Raw genomic sequence first — 18,969 nt, 5'->3', positions numbered from 1 at the left:
AATGCCTCACCCCCCCCCCCCCCCCCCCGGGTTGTGAAGCAGCAGACAGTGATGTGTCTCAGGTGGGCATTTACATAGTGAAATCTGATGGCGCCAGCTGACTTAGTCTGCAGCTTTGGAACTGGGTTTGCTTATTTTAGCAAACAGAATGGCTTCAGTGCAAGAAGAGTGTATTTCCAGAAAACATGACAGACCTATAAACGAGTCTCAGAAGAAATATTTAGTAAAAGATTGTAGTGATATTTCATTTGTATTTTAATAAATAGAGCTTACCTGAAGATCAGAGTAAAACAGCTGCACTGGCCAGCCTTACAGACCAGGCAGTGGTGACACACACCTTTAATCCCAGTAGCCACACTAGTTTGCTATAGAACCAGGTGGTAGTGGTGCACGCCTTCAATGCCAGCACTGGGGAGGAATATAAAATAGAAGACAGGGGGAGACAGCTTTCAGGCACAGTCCCATTCTGAGGATTCCTGGAGGAAGGATCACTATTTTTGGACTGAGATAGAGGTATGAGCCAGTGGCTGGCTGCTTTGTTTTTCTGACCTTCAGGTTAAACCCCAATATCTGTCTCTGGGTTATTAGTTGTGCTACAAAAGATCAACTATGACAAGTAGCCATGGAATTGAGTTGTCCAGATCACCCAGATGTTAAGGTCATGCTGCAAAGCAGGACTGGCAATGGTAACATGAAAGCTGGTCCTCCATCAAGTGCTATGCCCACGTCACACAGAGCCCCCAAACGAGACCACCACAGAGCCGGCATCTCACGCACACACACTGGGGTTTATGCCCACGTCACACAGAACCCCCAAACGAGACCACCACAGAGCCGGCATCTCACGCAAACACACCGGGGTTTATGCTCACGTCACACAGAGCCCCCAAACGAGACCACCACAGAGCCGGCATCTCACGCAAACACACCGGGGTTTATTGAATACAAACTAGTTGGATCATAATCCAACACACTGAGGCAGCAAGTGGGGGAGACAGCCCTGGGTCCTCGGGTTAGGGGTTTTTAAAGGGAAAACCACAAGCAGAGTGGCACGAGCGTTGGCGTTTCGGGGTTGAGTATGGGTATACAATCTCTGAATCCGTTGGTTGGGGTATAGGGGAATTTCAAAACAGCAGTTAGATACCAGTAAGGATGTCTGAAGCAAACAGATGTACACAGCTGTTGTTTGGACACCCGGGGGGGGGGGGTGTCACTCTGACCAGAGCTGGCACAGTTTCTTGGTGATGTTTATGACTTTTGTTGGGCTGCATTCACCCCCCTTAGGCCCTGTCTAACGTGGAGTTCTTTCTCAAAATGAAGTTTGTTCTGCTCTTTCACAAGTAGCCAAAGGAATCTTTTGGAATGTGCACAAAAATTGTGGTTAAATTTCATGTTTTAAGTGCTTGCCAAGAACCTCTGTATACCTCTGTGCTCTGTTTGTGTTTAACATGGCAGTGGACTCTGGCTTAATGATAAACATGTTAGATATTGGTGGGGGCTTCACAGAAACCAAATTTCAGTTAAAAGTTTAATCCAAAAGACTAATCGTGTTATCATTCCTCACGGGACATCTTTCTTGAAGTCTCTGTATTGTATAGCTGTTCCTCCGAATGAAATTGTTTTCTCCTGCAAAGCATGGAGGCTTAGAAGACCCAGGAAATAAAATTTACAAAGCTCAGAAAACTTCTGAAACAAAAGTCACAAGACCTCTCCCCAGGGTTTTACAAGGAATGTGGTATGATTATCAGGAGATGGACAGGCTAAACTCTTGGCAAACTGAGGGAGTTTCAAGGATGCAGTCTTCAAGAGACTTTTCTTGTACCCAAGTAGGCTTTTTAGTGATGCAGCTGCCTCTGACTCACAATGCTCCTTTAACACTTCACCCAATCTCATAGGTAACCCCAATAAACCTCACTGGAACGGTTTCTTTGTTGGTGGTGCCTTATCTGGGGTGAATAGGTTCACATAGAGGGTGAGAGGTTCCTGTGCACGCAGGTAAGCACAGGAAAGCAGGAATAGTTAAACATCCATGCTCATCTCAAAGGAAGGCGATGCTTCCCCGCCTTCCACCATGAACACTGGGAAAGGATGCAGTTTATAACCTAGTGATCCTTGCTGTCCTCTGGGCCAGGCTTCACCTGACTCCCCCAGAATGTTATGTTTCTTTCACCGAGACCTACCTCCACTAAATCTTTTTTGTTTGTTTGTTTGTTTGTTTTTCGAGACAGGGTTTCCCTGTAGTTTCTAGAGCCTGTCCTGGAACTAGCTCTTGTAGACCAGGCTGGCCTCGGACTCAGAGATCCGCCTGCCTCTGCCTCCTGAGTGCTGGGATTAAAGGCGTGCGCCACCACCGCCCCCCCCCCCCCAAATCTTGAACCTTACTTTTCAGTGCATAAACTCTTCCTTATGAGGGACGTCACTCGTACTTTACAACAGGCTCGGTGACCTGTTATCTTGAGGCCGGCCCAATCCTGACCCCCACAGGCATCAGATATAGCTCAGTCATTCTCCCTAGACCCTTAGCTTGAGCACTGTTTGAGTCACCAGTACCTATCCTTATGGAAGAATCCATATGTACTTTGTAAATAATTTCAATGTAAGCATGTCTTAAACTCTGTTGTACACACAAGACTGAGTTAATTATCATGAGGTAACTTTTGCCCCCAAAATTGTGCTGTTTAAATATGAATAAATAAACCACTAGGTGCCAGACTCCAGAAGTTTGGCCCAGTCCTGCCTAAGTTGGCCTGAACCAAGTTTCATTCTTCCCTCACCCATTGTTTTCCTGCCAGCCATGACATGTGCAGGGTCCTCACACACATCTCTCTAGGATAAATCACACAATACTCTGGTATTAAGATGGCTTCAGAACCTCAAACTACGGTGTGTCTTTTGTGTTCATACTTAAGCTTAATGTTGTTGAAAAAAACCTCTGCAGATGGAGTAGGAGCTGAGGAATAATGTTTATGGATTTCTTACGTAATCTCAGCCCTGGTTTGAAGTTAGGGGTGGGACCAGACAGGTCACTGGGGACTGCTGGCTAGCAAGTCTAACTGAAATGAAGCTCTGGATTCAGTAAAAGATCCTGCCTCACATCACAATCCCTGACTTCAAACTCTACTACAGAGCTACAGTACTGACTCAAACAGCCTGGTACTTGCATAAGAACAGACAGGAGGACCAATGGAACCAAATAGAAGATGCAGATATCAATCCATACATCTTCGAACACATGATATTTGATAAAGAATAAAAATATCAAATGGAAAAAAGAAAGCATATTTAACAAGTGGTGCTGGCATAACTGGATATCAACATGTAGAAAAATGAAAATAGACCCATATCTATCACCATGCACAAAACTCAAGTCCAAATGGATCAAAGACCTCAACATAAAGCCAGCCACACTGAACCTCATAGAAGAGAAAGTGGGAAGTACACTTGAATGCATTGGCACAGGGAACCGCTTCCTAAATATAACCCCAGCAGCACAGACACTGAGAGAAACAATTAATAAATGGGACCTCCTGAAACTGAAAAGCTTCTGTAAAGCAAAGGACACGGTCAACAAGACAAAAAGACAGTCTACAGAATGGGAAAAGATCTTCAAAAGGTCTGATCTCCAAAAATATACAAAGAACTCAAGAAATTGGACACCAAAAGATCACATAATCCAGTAAACAAAATGAGTACAGACCTAAACAGAGAACTCTCAACAGAGGAATCTAACATGGCTCAAAGACACATAAGGAAATGTTCAACATCCTTAGTTATCAGAGAAATGCAAATCAAAACAACTCTGAGACAACTTATGCTGAAGAGGTTATGGGGAAAAGAGAACACTTCTGCATTGCTGGTGGGAATGCAAGCTGGTACAACCCCTTTGCATGTCAGTGTGGCAATTTCTCAGAAAATTAGTAAACAACCTTCCTCAAGACCCAACAATACCACTTTTGAGTATCTATCCAAAGGATGCTCAATCGTGCCACAAAGACATGTGCTCAACTATGTTCATAGCAGCTTTGTTTGTCATAGCCAGAACCTGGAAACAACCTAAATGCCCCTCAATCGAATAATGGATTTTTTAAAAAAATGTGGTACATTTACACAATGGAGTACTACACAGCAGAAAAAACAACAGCTTGAATTTTGCAGGAAAATGGATGGAGCTAGAAAACATTATTTTGAGTGAGGTAACCCAGACACAGAAAGACAATTATCACATGTACTCACTCATAGGTGGTTTTTAAACATAAAGCAAAGAAAGCCAGCCTACAAACCACAATCCCAGAGAACTTAGACAACAATGAGGACACTTAGAGAGACTTACATAGTTCTAATCTACATGGGAAGTAGAAAGTAGAAAAAGACAAGATCTCCTGAGTAAATTGGGAGCATGGGGATCTTGGGGAAGGGAAAGGCAGGGATAGGAGCAGAGAAAAATGTAGAGCTCAATAAATATCATGGAAAAAAAAGATCCTGCCTCAGAGGAAAAAAGAGAGAGCTGCAGAGGAATGGAGGTAGATAACAAAAGCTGACCTCTTGCTATGTGGAGAGAGCACATCCATATATGCACACAGCTTAATCTTATGTCTTTCTCCTGTATATCAAATGTCAGTGGAAAGTCAGCATGTGTGAAATGGAGACTGTGCTTTTGTTTCCCAGCTACCCAGACCTGAATAATCACACAAAAACTCTATTAATTGTGGCTGGAGAGATGGCTCAGTGGTTAAGAGTTTTGCCTGCCCTTCCAAAGGTCCTGAGTTCATATTCCCAGCAACTACTTGTGCTCACAACCATGAGAGAACACTGAATGCATGATAAATAAATCTTCTTTTTTAAAAAACCTCTATTAATTATAACACTGTTTGGCCAACAGCTCAGGCATATTTCTAGCTAGTTTTCTTACATCTTAACGCATTTCTATTTTTTTTATATTTTACCACTAGGCTTGTGTTACCTCACATCTTGTTTCCTGGGTGGTTACATGGCGTCTGCCTGATTTCGCCTTCTTTCTCCCTACATTGTGTAGTTTTCCCACCTAGCTATATTCTGCCCTGCCATAGGTCAAAGCAGCTTCTTTATGAACCAATGGTAATAAAACATATTCATAGCATACAGAGGGGAATCCCACATCAACTATGACTTCATTAGATATGTTTAGCATATTTAGAATGTGTAAATGTGTTTAGTAAATGTAATATTGAATCATAGTGTATTCGACCTAATATATGATTCCTACATTATTTATTGCAATACATTTTTTTTTCAAGACAGGGTTTCTCTGTGTAGTTTTGGCTTTCATAATTTTTGTGTAGGTTTTACTGTTTTTTTTTTTTCCAGGCTGAAACTCTTGGAAGAGAGCTAAATCGCAGATGTAGTTTGTTATGGTGTTGTGATGATTATTCTTGGTTGTCAACTTGACTACATCTGGAATTAGCTAAACCCAAGCAGCTGGGTACACCTGTGAGACATTTTCTTCATCATCTGTGGGGGGGGGGGGATAGGAGAAACCCATTCAAGTCTTTGGAGGTGGAAAGTCTACCATAAATCCGGGCCACATGTTCTTGTGACAGCTTATGTGAAGGACATGGAGAAGGACGCTCTTGTTCTTTGCATGCTTGCCCTCACTAGCACGTTCATTCTGTCACTGGCATCGAATCCTTCGGATTCTGGGACAGTGTGCGCATGCATGCTATTAGTTTAAACCTTGACTACCTGTGACCAGGACGCTGGTGATGGAGGAATTAGAAATTAATCTGGGATAAGATCTCAATCTTAGAACCTCATAGGCAAATCCTTTTCCCACTTAAGAAAATATTGATAAGCTCTGAAAAAATTAGACTATGCACAACATACCAGAGTCACCAGAACTGTATCCACACAAAAGATATATTGACATCTAAACCACAGTGCTTTAGTATTCTGTCTTATCTGAAAGCGTTTGGGCAGATGTAATCAAGTTAAATTAATTACAGTAGGATTTCATCCAGTGTAATTAATAGCTTCATAAAAAGACAAATAAGGGTTTAATGTCAGCTGAATATGAACAAAGTACATTACATACCTACATGAAATTGTCAAAGAATAAAATTTGAAACTTGCCAGGGAAGGAGGTGAAGTAGAACATCCAGGGAGAAGATGATGCTACCACACACAAACATCCCGCATCCAGGTGCAGAGGGATAAGGAAGCATCCTTAGATAGCAAAGGGGGCCCCCAGCCCTGTCACACACCTCCACTGCAGGCTTCTAGCCTGCATGACCATGAGAGAACAGTGTGGGACCTTACTATGCAGTATTAAGAAAGCAACTGCTAAAAAAAATTAATTATTGAAATTTATAAATAAAATTTTACATGAAAAGAATTTCAAACCATTTTTGGCCCCGATCAAATGCTGAGTTTTAACATTTGCAGACTGTGAGCCAAGTAACTCTCAGAAGATTTTATCAGAGCAACAGAAAAAGAAACTGGCACAACTCCTGCCTATTATTTTGACTTCACAATTTTATCTTTTTGATGTCAAAGCAGCTTTTCCTCAAATAACATTCTACACTGTCCCTTCCATGTTTTTTGAAATGGTAACATTGATACAGATGTCTGAAGGAAGCCAGGGCAATTTTTAAACCAATTAGGTCAACCCTAAGGACTGTGTGTATGGTGGGGGTGGGGGAGGAGGTGGGAGGATGCTCTGCTTCCTGAGACAGGCAGTACTAATACTGTGTTCAGTCCATACATGCAGAGTTGTGTGGTCTTTGCTGAATCCTAGATTCATCGCTCAGTCTTTCAAATGTGACTTCACATATCCATTTGAATATCAATTTATCAAATTTAATGAGAATGCTTGACAGACATTCAACTTCTCAACTTACATGCTTCTCTGTATTCCATCCCAAATAACATTGTCTACCCAGATAGTTGTTCAAGCCAAAACCCTGGGGCCTCACTCTTGCCTGTTTCGCCAAAAGACTTATAATTCTACCTCCACACTAGAACTCTAGCTCAGTATTTGTCTATGTTACTAAGACTATGCTCCAATTTAACATGTCTATAACCTACCAGTGGTTCTGACAGTAGAATCATCCACAAGCTTATTAACACAAATTAGAGAGTAGAAAATGCTGGTTGTGCTATTTTTCTGGGTATTGCTGATGCAATGCTAACATAATCGCAGTCCAGAGATGGCACTTACAAGGGTCACCCTAGCACCGGACACAGCAGAAAGTTCTTAAACGGAGCTTCTGGGGAGCCATTGTGCAAATGACTGACAAAAGCAATTTCGTTTCTTGCACAAAAATCTGAGCTGCCAAAACCAATAATCTCAGTAAATGCACACCAACGGTTCTACATGGTTTTCCTTTTCAAGCACTTTCAGATCATTTCAGGTCTTTTGTTGCCATTTTGTATGGGAGTAACCCTTTAATCCAAACGCTTTGAAGTGAGGCTCCTAGCAGTGAAAACACCAAGCATGGAACAGGTAGGCTTTACAATGTTTCAAGTAGAAGGGACAGAGGGTATCAGAATTACCAGCTAATTCCTAGGTATCACGAATTACGCTTCCATCTTCCTCAATGGAAAGCCTCCACATACATCAGCATGTGTTTGAAAAAAGCATCAAAAAGATTTGTAGAAACTTAAATCATAAAAACTGAACTTCCTAATTAAACATGAATGCAGAACATTCATTGTGCTTAGTAAGTTTGCTTACTTACATCCCTTTATTGCCTGCATATAAATTAATCAAAGTAAAGTTAGGCAGTTGCTTGGCTAAGGGAATCAGATCGGACAAAATGAAAGCTTACGACAAGTAGAGAAGTAGCCACAAAGAAAGATACCCGTGTTCTGTCTCAGGATCATTCTCCGGGCCGAGAACTGTGTGTCATAAATCAGAGAGGAAGAAAGGAAGCGAAAAAAGGGAAGAGGAGATAGACAAGCCTTGATCCGAGATGGAAGCAGCATCTGCCCTAGAGAAGGTTCGAATTGTTCAAAGACGAGCACTACTTGGTGACCTGGCCAGCTGCCCAGGCAACAGAGCAGCGGGCGCAGGGCCGCCTGGCTCTCGCGCGATGGACACAAATAAGCAGCTGACGATCGAGCTCCCGGGGAACCCGGCGTGGGACGAGACGCCCGCACCGGACACAAGCGGCTCACCTACACCCACCCGGCACCCCTCTCCACACGGCCACCCTCCCTATCGGAGGCGGGGCGCGCTCGGCCTGCTCCCTCACCCGCAGAACCGAAGCGCTGCAGGCCGGGGCGCCCCCGAGGACCCCGCACTGACAACGGCCGAACGCAAATGAGGGCTCTGGCCACGCGCGTCGTGATTCGGCGTTCGCGGCGGCACCGAGGCGAAGGAGCCGGGCTTATGTAAATGAGCGGATTGTGTGCGCGCGCTCCTATTGGCCAGGACGCGAGGACGCTTGTGAGCCAATGAGCGCGTCGGGCGGACAATCGGCGCTGTGTCTATAAAAGGAAGAGGCGGTGGCGCCGGCGTTCAGTTTCCTGTTTGCGCGAGCTTGTGAGTTTTAGTCTTCTGTCATGTCTGGTCGCGGTAAGCAAGGAGGCAAGGCCCGCGCCAAGGCCAAGTCGCGGTCTTCCCGCGCCGGCCTGCAGTTCCCGGTGGGGCGCGTGCACCGGCTGCTGCGCAAGGGCAACTATGCGGAGCGCGTGGGCGCGGGCGCGCCCGTGTACATGGCGGCCGTGCTCGAGTACCTGACGGCCGAGATCCTGGAGCTGGCGGGCAACGCGGCCCGCGACAACAAGAAGACGCGCATCATCCCGCGCCACCTGCAGCTGGCCATCCGCAACGACGAGGAGCTCAACAAGCTGCTGGGCAAAGTGACGATCGCGCAGGGCGGCGTCCTGCCCAACATCCAGGCCGTGCTGCTGCCCAAGAAGACCGAGAGCCACCATAAGGCGAAGGGCAAGTGAGGCCGCTGGCCCGCGCCGCTTTGGCTCGCGTCCCGGGGGCGCCCGCGAACTCAAAGGCTCTTTTCAGAGCCACCCACTGCTTCAGATTAAAGAGTTGTGTCACAATAGCTGGTGTCGTGGCCATTGCGGCCCGTTCCCAAAGTGTAGGATGTCGCGTGGGCCACTGGCTTTTTCTGAGTCCCTAGCTCTCTTCCCACTGTGTCCGAGGTTCCCCAGGTGGTCGCCTGTGCGGTCGCTCTTCGTGCTCCTGTCCCGGAGTGGACCCCGCACTGTCCTAAGCACTTGTCGCCATGTCGGTCCTACACATCCACCCCGCGAAACTCTTGTCCCGCGCGCCGCTTCCTGCCCTTCCCCCGGGCTTTGATCTCAACCCCGACATCGAGTCCAGGACAGACGCAAAGCACCACTACCCCCGCTGTCGCCCTTTCCCCGGCAAAGTTTATAAGGGGGACGTGTCTCAGGACGACGGGCCTCAGCCAGCTCTCGGCATAGCGAGTTGGGCGATCACCGGGCGACACTGAACATTATTAGCTCTGTGACTTTGGACAGAGGGCGGGCGGGTGAGCGCGCGCGCTTCTCTGGAAGAGACCTCCAGAGTTGGGACCTGGAACTTCCAGAGGTGTCCCCCTTTCCCCCGCGAGGAAACTTGGCGAGTCAGCTGGCCGTAGGGCTGGACAAGGGGCAGCAGGGCGACCAGGGGGCGGAGCAGCCCCAGCCAATGGGCCGGCCCGGGGCCGGTGACGCCACGGCCAATGGTCCGGCAGCGCGGGACTTTCAAGTCGCTGTCTCCGCCCCGCCGCGGGGAAGACTGCGCCTATAAAGTCGGCCGGCTGGGTCCCCGGTCAGGTCCCCGGCGCTCCTTGTCTCGCTGTGTCCTGTCTCCGCCATGGCCCGCACGAAGCAGACCGCCCGCAAGTCCACCGGCGGCAAGGCCCCGCGCAAGCAGCTGGCCACCAAGGCTGCCCGCAAGAGCGCGCCGGCCACGGGCGGCGTGAAGAAGCCGCACCGCTACCGGCCCGGCACCGTGGCGCTGCGCGAGATCCGGCGCTACCAGAAGTCGACCGAGCTGCTGATCCGCAAGCTGCCGTTCCAGCGCCTGGTGCGCGAGATCGCGCAGGACTTCAAGACCGACCTGCGCTTCCAGAGCTCGGCCGTCATGGCGCTGCAGGAGGCGAGCGAGGCCTACCTGGTGGGGCTGTTCGAGGACACGAACCTGTGCGCCATCCACGCCAAGCGCGTCACCATCATGCCCAAGGACATCCAGCTGGCCCGCCGCATCCGCGGGGAGCGGGCCTGAGCTCCACATGTCGGTTCCGTTCCACCAAAGGCTCTTTTCAGAGCCACCACGTGCGCCCGAAGGAGCTGTGCGCATCTCTGTCCTTGCCTTGTATGTCTACTACTGTCATGGGTAGAGGTCGGTTTCGGGGTGCTCGCCGAGCATCTACTGGTTAATTATTTTAGATGTTACACTTGCAGCCCTTTCAAGGGTTCTTTCCAGGAAGGTTCCCAGAACATCTGTTGAAGTAACCCATTAGCATGCTTTTGGAACAAATAGGCTTTCACAGTCCTCTTGCAAAGGTGTTGTGGACCTTTAAGGGGTATTGGATTAATTCGTGGTTCGTTTTTTTTTTTTTTTTTTTTAAGCGATTGTTGTGGGTTTCCTCATTAACCTCTTTGTCTAGTTCCTTAGTTCAATCAGTCTGCTACGCCTTTTGTCTATCTGAGCATCTTAAACCTGTGCCGTCTTTTAACTGGTATTGCTGGTGATCTCGTTAGCGCTGAGATGGGTTGGAGCGACCCTGGCCGTGAGGCAGTCGCTAGGAAAATTTCAATTAGCAACGCAGACCTGGAGTTGAAGGATCCATTGTGTAAGCCTGACGGGAAGTAGCCTGTACCGATGAGTGCCACGCCCACCACTGTCCAATACTGGGTGTGCTATGAGCTGGGCAGGGAAAAATACACCCAGTGCCTGAGCACGTCAGGGATTCCCGGCCTGAGCAGATACTATGTAAACCTTGGGAACCCAGCTCGATTAGAACCGGCCTTTCTAAACAAGCTGAACGTCCAGGACACCTAGCTTTTAGCTACCTCATAACCTTGCTAAGCTTCTAGACTTGTGAAGATAATCGTTGATTTTTTTCCCTTTGCTTCTAGGCAATGTCTGGGGCCTGACTGTGTGCTCATGATCCGTGATAAGTGGGCCACTATCAGTAATATCCAGTGACAATCGCCTTCCCCCTATTTTTCCTCTGGACTTAAGGAATTAGACTTCTTGTAGCCTCTTGGAACTCAATATTTATTACTATGGTTTGACCTTATTCTGTGGCAATTGGTTAGTTTCTCCCCCTTATTTCCATTTAGTTTTAAAATGCCAACCCAACTGCAATATAATATAATTTATGCATTACATATCAGAGACTTATGTACAGAAATAGACTCTGAATGTCAAGGAAGGATTTGCTATTTCTTGGCCTGAGGAGGGTCTTGTGCAGGTGTGGATGTTGGACCTGAGACTCAAAGATCATAGTAAATAACTCGGGTCATTATCAGGGACCTTCCCTCATGTCTACTGCCTGAAACTTCTAGGAAATCTTCCAGGAAGCAAACTTGAGCTTCGCCTAAATATTTGAGAAGTTACCAGTCCAAGGCTCTTTGAATTCAAGATACTGGTGATGAGTGACCCAGGGACGTGCCATGACCCTCCTCTCTCACCTCTCTGTCATCTGAGAGCCCCCGGAACTGGGAGAGGATTTGAGATTAGCTCTGCTCCAAGTAAAAGTGGGAGACAAAGCCTGTTAATTGGGGTATGGGTCAGGGTCTTAACCTGCACTCCAACCTATTCCTAATCCCTTTGATCATTGACACCTGAGACTCATTGACGTGGAGAAACTGAAGCAGAAATACTTAAATATTTAAATATTTAAAAAAATACTGTGCCTTTGAAAGGAGTGAATAAAAGGGGAAACTGAGGACTGGGACTCTGGTCACTCACTCCTGACAGTGTCCCTCCCAGTTTTCAGCCCTACCCTGAGTGCCTCAAAATGGAACTAGAACTTTGAAATCAGTGATTAAAGTATTACAACACTGTGCCTATTACAATTTTTTGTTTTTACAAAAAAAAAAAAAAAAGGTGTTTGTGGGTGAGTATTAGAACACACAGCAGGAACGCAGTAAGAAGGTGGCCGGCTGCGAGCCAGGGAGAAATGCTCGGAGAACCAATCCTGTCCCCACTTTGGCTATGTATGTCCAGTCTCCAGAGTCATGAGAAATTGCCTTCTGATTAAACTACCCAAAATGTGATGTTTTGTTGGAGTGGCCTGCTATGGCTTGAATATGGTTTGAGATGTGCTTCCTAGAGTTCTTGTGTTCTAAGTTATGTCATTCAAAAGTCTTTAGTATGGCTTTGTTGAGGGTGGGGAATCTTAAATCGATAGTCTAGTGCAGCATTATTAGAGCGTGAGGACATCATTCTCAGAATTAATTGATGTATGCCCTCAGGAGATAGTTCTTAAAAAGCTGGTTATCCTAAAAGAAAGACCTTCCTATCTGCTTGGCCTTTCTGCACGTCAAAAGGTCCCTTTCTGTTTCTGCGCTGTATCGTAATGCAGTCAAGTTCCATGCTGTTTGGACCATCGAGTCCCCAGAATTGCAAGTCAAATATACAGTTTTATAAAGAATGTGGATGTTTTGTTATAGCAGCAGACTATAAACAACCAGAACCCTGGCCAACTTACCCAGCTCACTTAGTTTCTGTTCAGGGCCTTGTTTCCTGCTCAGCCACAGTAGATGATTGGGTCCTTCCAAAAGCAGAAAGCTTAGAGCTGCGGAGAGACAGCACTTTGCACCCATCATCTTCATGAACTTTGCTTCAAAGGTTGAGCCCCAAAGTTCTCAGAATGAGAGACTTTTTGGAACATTAAAACTGTTAGTGGCTAAGCAGACCCATAAGCGTACAGATTTGCACCATGACATGAAACTAAGGCAGATTTAACAGCAAAATGCCAACCAATTCAGATACCAAAGATAGCCAAGATCACTCCACCCACACCAGAAATCTAGGTGACAACAGTCTGTTCATGTCATGTTCTAAGGCAGTCAGGGATCCTAGCTTAGTAGGAACAGCTATGACCTGCCTTTGCCTTTCTCACGGTAGGGCCACTTCACTCCGTTCTGTGACTTGTGAGTCAAACTTGCTTGCCAAACTCAGACCTCAGGATGCAGGAGAGAGTGGAAAAGGAAGGGGAGGGGCAGTGCAGGACCTGGCCTCTTGGCAGTTACGGGACACAGGAAGCCCTCTCCTTTTAATCCTTTCTGGCTTCCTACCGAAGGTGAGTTTTTGAGGTCAGTGACTTGCTTACCTCACAGTCTCTCTTCCGAGGCTGCTACCCAACAGCAGTGGGCTTTGGCCATGAATGAGTTAAGCCATGTTCTCCACTCAGCTGCCCTAAGACTGGTCTTTCACAGGGGAAGGAAAGAGTTGACAGTACAAATGAGTGTGTTTACTTTCGGAGGAAATAACAGATGATTTGACCAAATTCCTCTCACCCAGCCTAGAACCGGCTTCCCCAGGACTGCTGCCTACTATAGCAGCCACCTTAGGGACAGCGCACACTCACACAACACCCTCCAACCCCAAACATCCCAGAGCTGGATGGAGCAACAGAATGTGGCTCTTACTGTGGCCTGAGAAGACCAGGAGGAATTCCCCAGAGCTTTAGGGCTTCCTCAACTGCCTCAGGCAATGTGATGACAGCACTCAGACTTCCCATTCCTGCCACTGTCCTCCATTCTTACCCCGGCCTTTGACAGGCCATTTGCAATGTCACTTTGTTTTGAGAAACCAGGACAAAGTAGTAACAGGTTTTTAATGTCAGTATCAAAACATAGGACCTGATGCTCTTCCAAAGAACCCAAACTGGGTTTCTAGCACCTAAGGACCTGATCAGGAAGCTCACAACCACCTCTAACTCCAGCTCCAGAGGATTCAGTGCCCTCTACTGGCTTCCGGACACACACGTATGGCATATTGTTACACAGATGTACACACACACACACACACACACACACACACACATAAATAAAAAGGAATGAGCTAAGTACAAAAGGAGTGCTCCACTTTCAGATCAGGGAACACAAAAAAAAAAATAGCTACAAAGAATTCAGTCTCTTAAATTCTCCTAACAGAGCTGGCCAGATGGCTCAGGAGGTAAAGTCATTTGCTAATAAGCCTGAGAACCTGAATTCAATCCCCAGATTTGAATATTCTCATAATATCGGGTGTTTCCAAGAAAAGTCAGCCACAAAACTGGTATTATTCATGGGTTGTAGATTTTGATACAGCTGATGATGGCCTCGGCTAGGACACAGCTGGAAGTGCACACAGGTGGACTACCGGCTGAAGGAGGCAAGAGGTACATGGAGCATGCAAAAGGAAGGACCTCTGGCCCAAGGAGCGGTTCGCAATCTTGGGTGACTCTTCTACAGCGACTGCCTAAGACCATCAGAAAACAGATGTTTAGATTATGATTCAAAACCATCAAAATCACAGTTATGAAATAGCAATAAAATAATTTTATGGTTGGGGGGTCACCACAACTTAAGAAACTATGTTGTGGAATAGAGTATCTGTTTAAGTTTGTAAAGATGTGTTACATTTGTTTGTGTTGCAGAATAATTATTTAACTATGTGAAGATGTGTTGCATTTGTCTAACTATGTAAAGATGTGTTACTGTTTCACCTTGCCCCTGTCTAAGGCACCTGATTGGTCTAATAAAAAGCTGAACAGCCAATAGCTAGGTAGAGGCTGACAGACAGAGAGAAAGGGGAGCTGATCAGCCGACAGGGGTAGGAGGGTAAAGGGGTGAGGGTGAGGGCTGGCACCAGCCGGCACCAGCCAGACACAGGGGAAGCAGGAAAGCGGGATGAACAGTTCATAGATGAGGGAAATGAGTCTCAAGGCAGCACACAGATGAATAGAAATGGGATAATTTAAGTAAAAAAAAAATAGCTAGAAACAAGTCTAAACTAAGGCTGAGCATACAAAATAATAAGTTTTCATGTCATGATTTGGGGGCTGGCGGTTGAAGAAAGCCTGCTACAGAGCTGTAATAAAGGGTCACTGCTTTAGGAAGGCTGGAAACCGCAGAACTAGAAGATAAGGGTAGATTCAGAAAGGCAGAAAATGAGGGCCAAGGAAAGCAATTGATTCTAGAGCCAAGAATTTACACCAAGTCCCTCCTGACACGGAAACTGAGATTCCTTGTATCTAAGGGAACACTCATCTGGCAGTTGGGAATTTTAACCTGTTCACTGAGGTGGCTCAGCCAGACATATTTGTGGGAAAGCTCTAGACAGATAGCTAAAAGGACAACAGAAGGCAGAGCCCTGGATGAAATCTACCCATGCATTAGAAGAGACAGGGTTAGAGACGGCTCAGCAGTTAGGAGCGTATCCTGAGTACCTGAGTTCAGTTCCCAACGCGCATGCCCGGTGTTGCAACTCTAGTTTTAGGGAATCCAACATCCTCTTCTGCCTCTGCAGGCACCTTCATCACACACACAGAGACAGGGAGGGGGGGAGGAGAGGACTTTTAAGTACTCAGTCCACATAAATTTGTTTTTTGTTTTGTTTTGTTTTGTTTTTTGTTTTGTTTTGTTTTGTTTTTGTTTGTGTGAGATAGGGTTTCTCTGTAGCTTTGGAGCCTGTCCTGGAACTAACTCTTGTAGACCAGGTTGGCCTCGAACTCACAAAGATCTGCCTGCCTCTGCCTTCCGAGTTCTGGTATTAAAAGCGTGCACCACCACCGCCCGTCCCACAAAAAAATTGATGGGAGAACTCCTAATCTAGAAAGTGAAAGTTTCTACACCGGATAAGCCCCTCCACCAATGCAATATTCCAAATCAGATCAAATCAAACTGAATTAGGAAAAACCCAGGTTTAATGGATACAAACTCGTATGACTTTCCAGGTCCCCAGAGAGGAGACAGGAAAGGAAGACCGGAAAACCACGTGTTTGTTCTCTGGGGGAAGTTTAAAGACCTTGTGGCAGTGGTCTTGAGCATGTCTGGAGAGGGGGGGTCATCGTTTGGGGGGCTTTCTCGGGGGCAGAGTCTAGACTGAGACAACTTCAAGGGAGGGGGCTTGGGCTGGAGTCTCCACCCAAACATTCCAGACTCTAGATATGTGGATGCCAGGGGCTGGGGTGAAGCCTCCATCCAAACAGAACGGACAGCTGGGGAGAGATGAAGAACACAAGGAGAGAATGTGGCTGAAGGAGGCAAAGGTGGTCTCAGCTGGGCCACATTGTGCAGTGACATTTCGAAATGAAAACAGCAGATTTCTGAAGCTCAGGGTTTGCCGACGGTTGAGGTAGAATCACAGCAACCTCACAAAGTAGGCAAGGACACTCGAGTATTTTACCCAAATTCCTATGACTAGTGTCAAGGCAAAAGTATGAAAGGAACCCCTAAGTTCATACACCTAAGGAGAAACCTCAAAGGGTTCATACAGGAAGCTCAGAGGGGACCTGACAGGAAGTACGTGATGCCAGAGCTCGCTCAGTGCCCCACTGCATCAGGTGACTCTGCTTACCAGGCAGCTCCTTAAACATGGAGGGGACAGACGCCTCCACCCAACGCCAGGGATGAGTTTGTCTCTCCTATGCTTTAAAACCCTTCCAGGCTCTATTCCTACCCCTCACCTTTACGATAAAATCTACACCACATGCTGAGCACAGAGAATCAGAAACTCAGGGGACAGTTGCAGGCTCTCGGTCCTGGCTCTGCCTCCTACCACTCAAGGCTGGGACAGAAGCTGAATCGTCCTCTCTAAAGATACCGCTCATCTCAAAAATGGAGATGGTGGATGGACCAGTGGTGTTTGGAGGCATTTAAGGAAATAATTCGAGCAACAACAAACATGTGTCTGTTGTGCCCAGATTGCTACCCCCAGGGGACCACCAAAAACCAGAGAGACCAGACTGCAATTAACAAGGTTTTATTGCCAGTGTAATACGAACTAGTTCAGAACTCATCTCTAACACCCCGTTGCAGCAGCGAGGGAGAGAGGGAGTTCGAGCTCCTCCGTGGGGTTAGCTTTTAAAGGCAGAAGAAACACAAGCAGCCCTTCAGGGCTGTTAGGGGGATTTGGCATGGGTGCAACTTTTTGAAAGTCTTTGCTTTCTCTCCCAGCGTGTTCTTTGTTCTTAGAGCAAGGCCACCCTGTTTCTGAGTCAGGCCATCTTTATCAGCCTGTACCAGGTGGCCTGGCATAATTTCTCAGGTGGGAGGGGGGAAGGCCACTATCTACCAGTGGTGTGGGACAATGGGCTATATTCTGTCAATTACATTTTAAATAAATGCTGATTAGCCAGTAGCCAGGCAGAAAGTATAGGCGAGACAACCAGACAGGAAGTAGAAGTGGGCCAATGAGAACAGGAGAATTCTGGGAAAATGAAAGCTTGGTCCACAGTCCTGACCCAGCCACAGAAGAAGCAAGATGTGACTGCCTCACCGAGAAAGGTACCAAGCCACGTGGTTAACATAGACAAGAAAATGGGCTAATATAAGTTATAAGAGTTAATAAGAAACGTGAGCTAATGGGCCAAATCAGTTTATAACTAAGGTAGACCTCTGTGTGATTTCTTTGGGACTTAACGATTGCAGGAACTGGGCAGGACAGAAACTCAGACAACATTCGTGGGAACAAGCTAGTCTGGCTTTCTATTTTTAAAACATTCTGCTAGGAAATTTCTTCTTGCCCCTTTGAGAATAAGGGGTGAGGGTCTCACAGTATCGTCTTAAACAATATAAACATTTCACTGTTGTTGAATATTCAAAAAACAAAGCACAGTTACAAAGGATGCTTCATTTCCACCCGTGGATTGCAAAATTACCCCCTCTCTGGCCTCCACCCCAACTCCTTACCCTGGCCTTTGACTAAATTCACAAGCTATTCACCTGTCATCTCAAAGGCAACAAGAGATAGTTTATTCTGGATTCATTTTGAGTGACCATGGCCCAGGAGTACAGATTTAGGTTACCCCAAATTCCATATCCCAATGTGGAATCAGATCCATGAAGTTTTATAGTTTACAGAACAAATAAAGTCATAAATCAAGGTGAGTTTAAAAGACATTGGTTAATGCGTCTGAGAGGTGATTAGAAAGACAGGGATGCTTTTCTCTAGGCCCACAAGATACTGTCTCATGACTGTCTTCACCTTTGGGCTGATAGAAGCCAGCTGGCCTACTAAATCAATAGAGTACAAAGGTTTTTAATCTACCAGTCATGGGACGTTAGTTCTGACATAGATGGGCAAGGAACAGCTGTCCTAGAGGCTAAAGCTGTCCCAAGACCAGGTAATATCTCCGGGTCTGTAGCCTTCCCATCTCTCCGTAGTACTGGAATTCTGATGAGTCACCTCTACAAACACAGCTTCTCTTCAGGACTTCTTGTCCATGCATCTATTGACACAGTTTGACCTGGCCTCATCCAGTCTCTGCGAATCTCACTAGGCGCCTGACGTGGCAAGATCCTTTTTTTATGTTCAGGTATCATTCTCTCCTTGGTAGGCTCACCTTATAATCATCAGAACACACACATCCCACGGTCACCAGCACTTACATGGGCTCTACAGGACAACAGACAGGATTCTCAAGTTCAAAACAAAAACAAAAAACAAAAACAAACCAAAACAAACAAACAAACAAAAAGGTATCATTTCCTCCTGGATTGATTCAACTGTACTGTTAGATCCTAAATTCCTTCCCAGGGTGAATGTTTTGTTTTGTGTCTCAGCAAATCAGCACCCTGAGCATGCTTGGCCAGGGGAACAGGGCAAAAGATTCAATTCCACTGTCTTCTAAACTGTAACCCAGAAGGAGACAAAATGCCAGTCCTTCCTTGCTCTCAGGAATCTGCAGGTCAGGAAAGAATTTCTTCCAGGGTGGCCCAAGACTGGGAAAAGCAGCAGCTGCCTTGGGCTGGTATGCCTTACTCACACAGCTGAAGCGCACGCTGGGGCATTAGCTCAGGGCA

At 46.5% G+C, this 18,969-nt stretch overlaps 2 protein-coding genes across 2 annotated transcripts; both read left to right on the top strand.

The window, feature by feature from the left end:
• Positions 1 to 8,510: 8,510 nt before the first annotated feature.
• LOC119801074 (histone H2A type 2-A) lies at positions 8,511 to 9,038 on the top strand. Its single transcript, XM_038311531.1, has one exon. The coding sequence runs from the start codon at positions 8,539 to 8,541 to the stop codon at positions 8,929 to 8,931; it is 393 nt and encodes a 130-aa protein (XP_038167459.1). The 5' UTR covers positions 8,511 to 8,538; the 3' UTR covers positions 8,932 to 9,038.
• A 621-nt stretch (positions 9,039 to 9,659) lies between these two features.
• On the top strand, positions 9,660 to 10,563 carry LOC119801073 (histone H3). Its single transcript, XM_042054164.1, has one exon. It carries the CDS (start codon positions 9,818 to 9,820, stop codon positions 10,226 to 10,228), a length of 411 nt encoding a protein of 136 aa, XP_041910098.1. The 5' UTR covers positions 9,660 to 9,817; the 3' UTR covers positions 10,229 to 10,563.
• The last annotated feature ends 8,406 nt before the right edge of the window (positions 10,564 to 18,969 follow it).

Source organism: Arvicola amphibius, chromosome 14 (genome assembly GCF_903992535.2).
Source record: "Arvicola amphibius chromosome 14, mArvAmp1.2, whole genome shotgun sequence".
Classification (NCBI taxonomy): domain Eukaryota; kingdom Metazoa; phylum Chordata; class Mammalia; order Rodentia; family Cricetidae; genus Arvicola; species Arvicola amphibius.
The sequence above is the reverse complement of the archived record's forward strand: the minus strand, read 5'-3'. Positions and strand labels throughout refer to the sequence as shown.

Excerpts from the sequence above, each read along its gene's own strand:
- LOC119801074 (XM_038311531.1), top strand. The coding sequence starts at position 8,539 with ATGTCTGGTCGCGGTAAGCAAGGAGGCAAGGCCCGCGCCAAGGCCAAG.
- LOC119801073 (XM_042054164.1), top strand. The coding sequence starts at position 9,818 with ATGGCCCGCACGAAGCAGACCGCCCGCAAGTCCACCGGCGGCAAGGCC.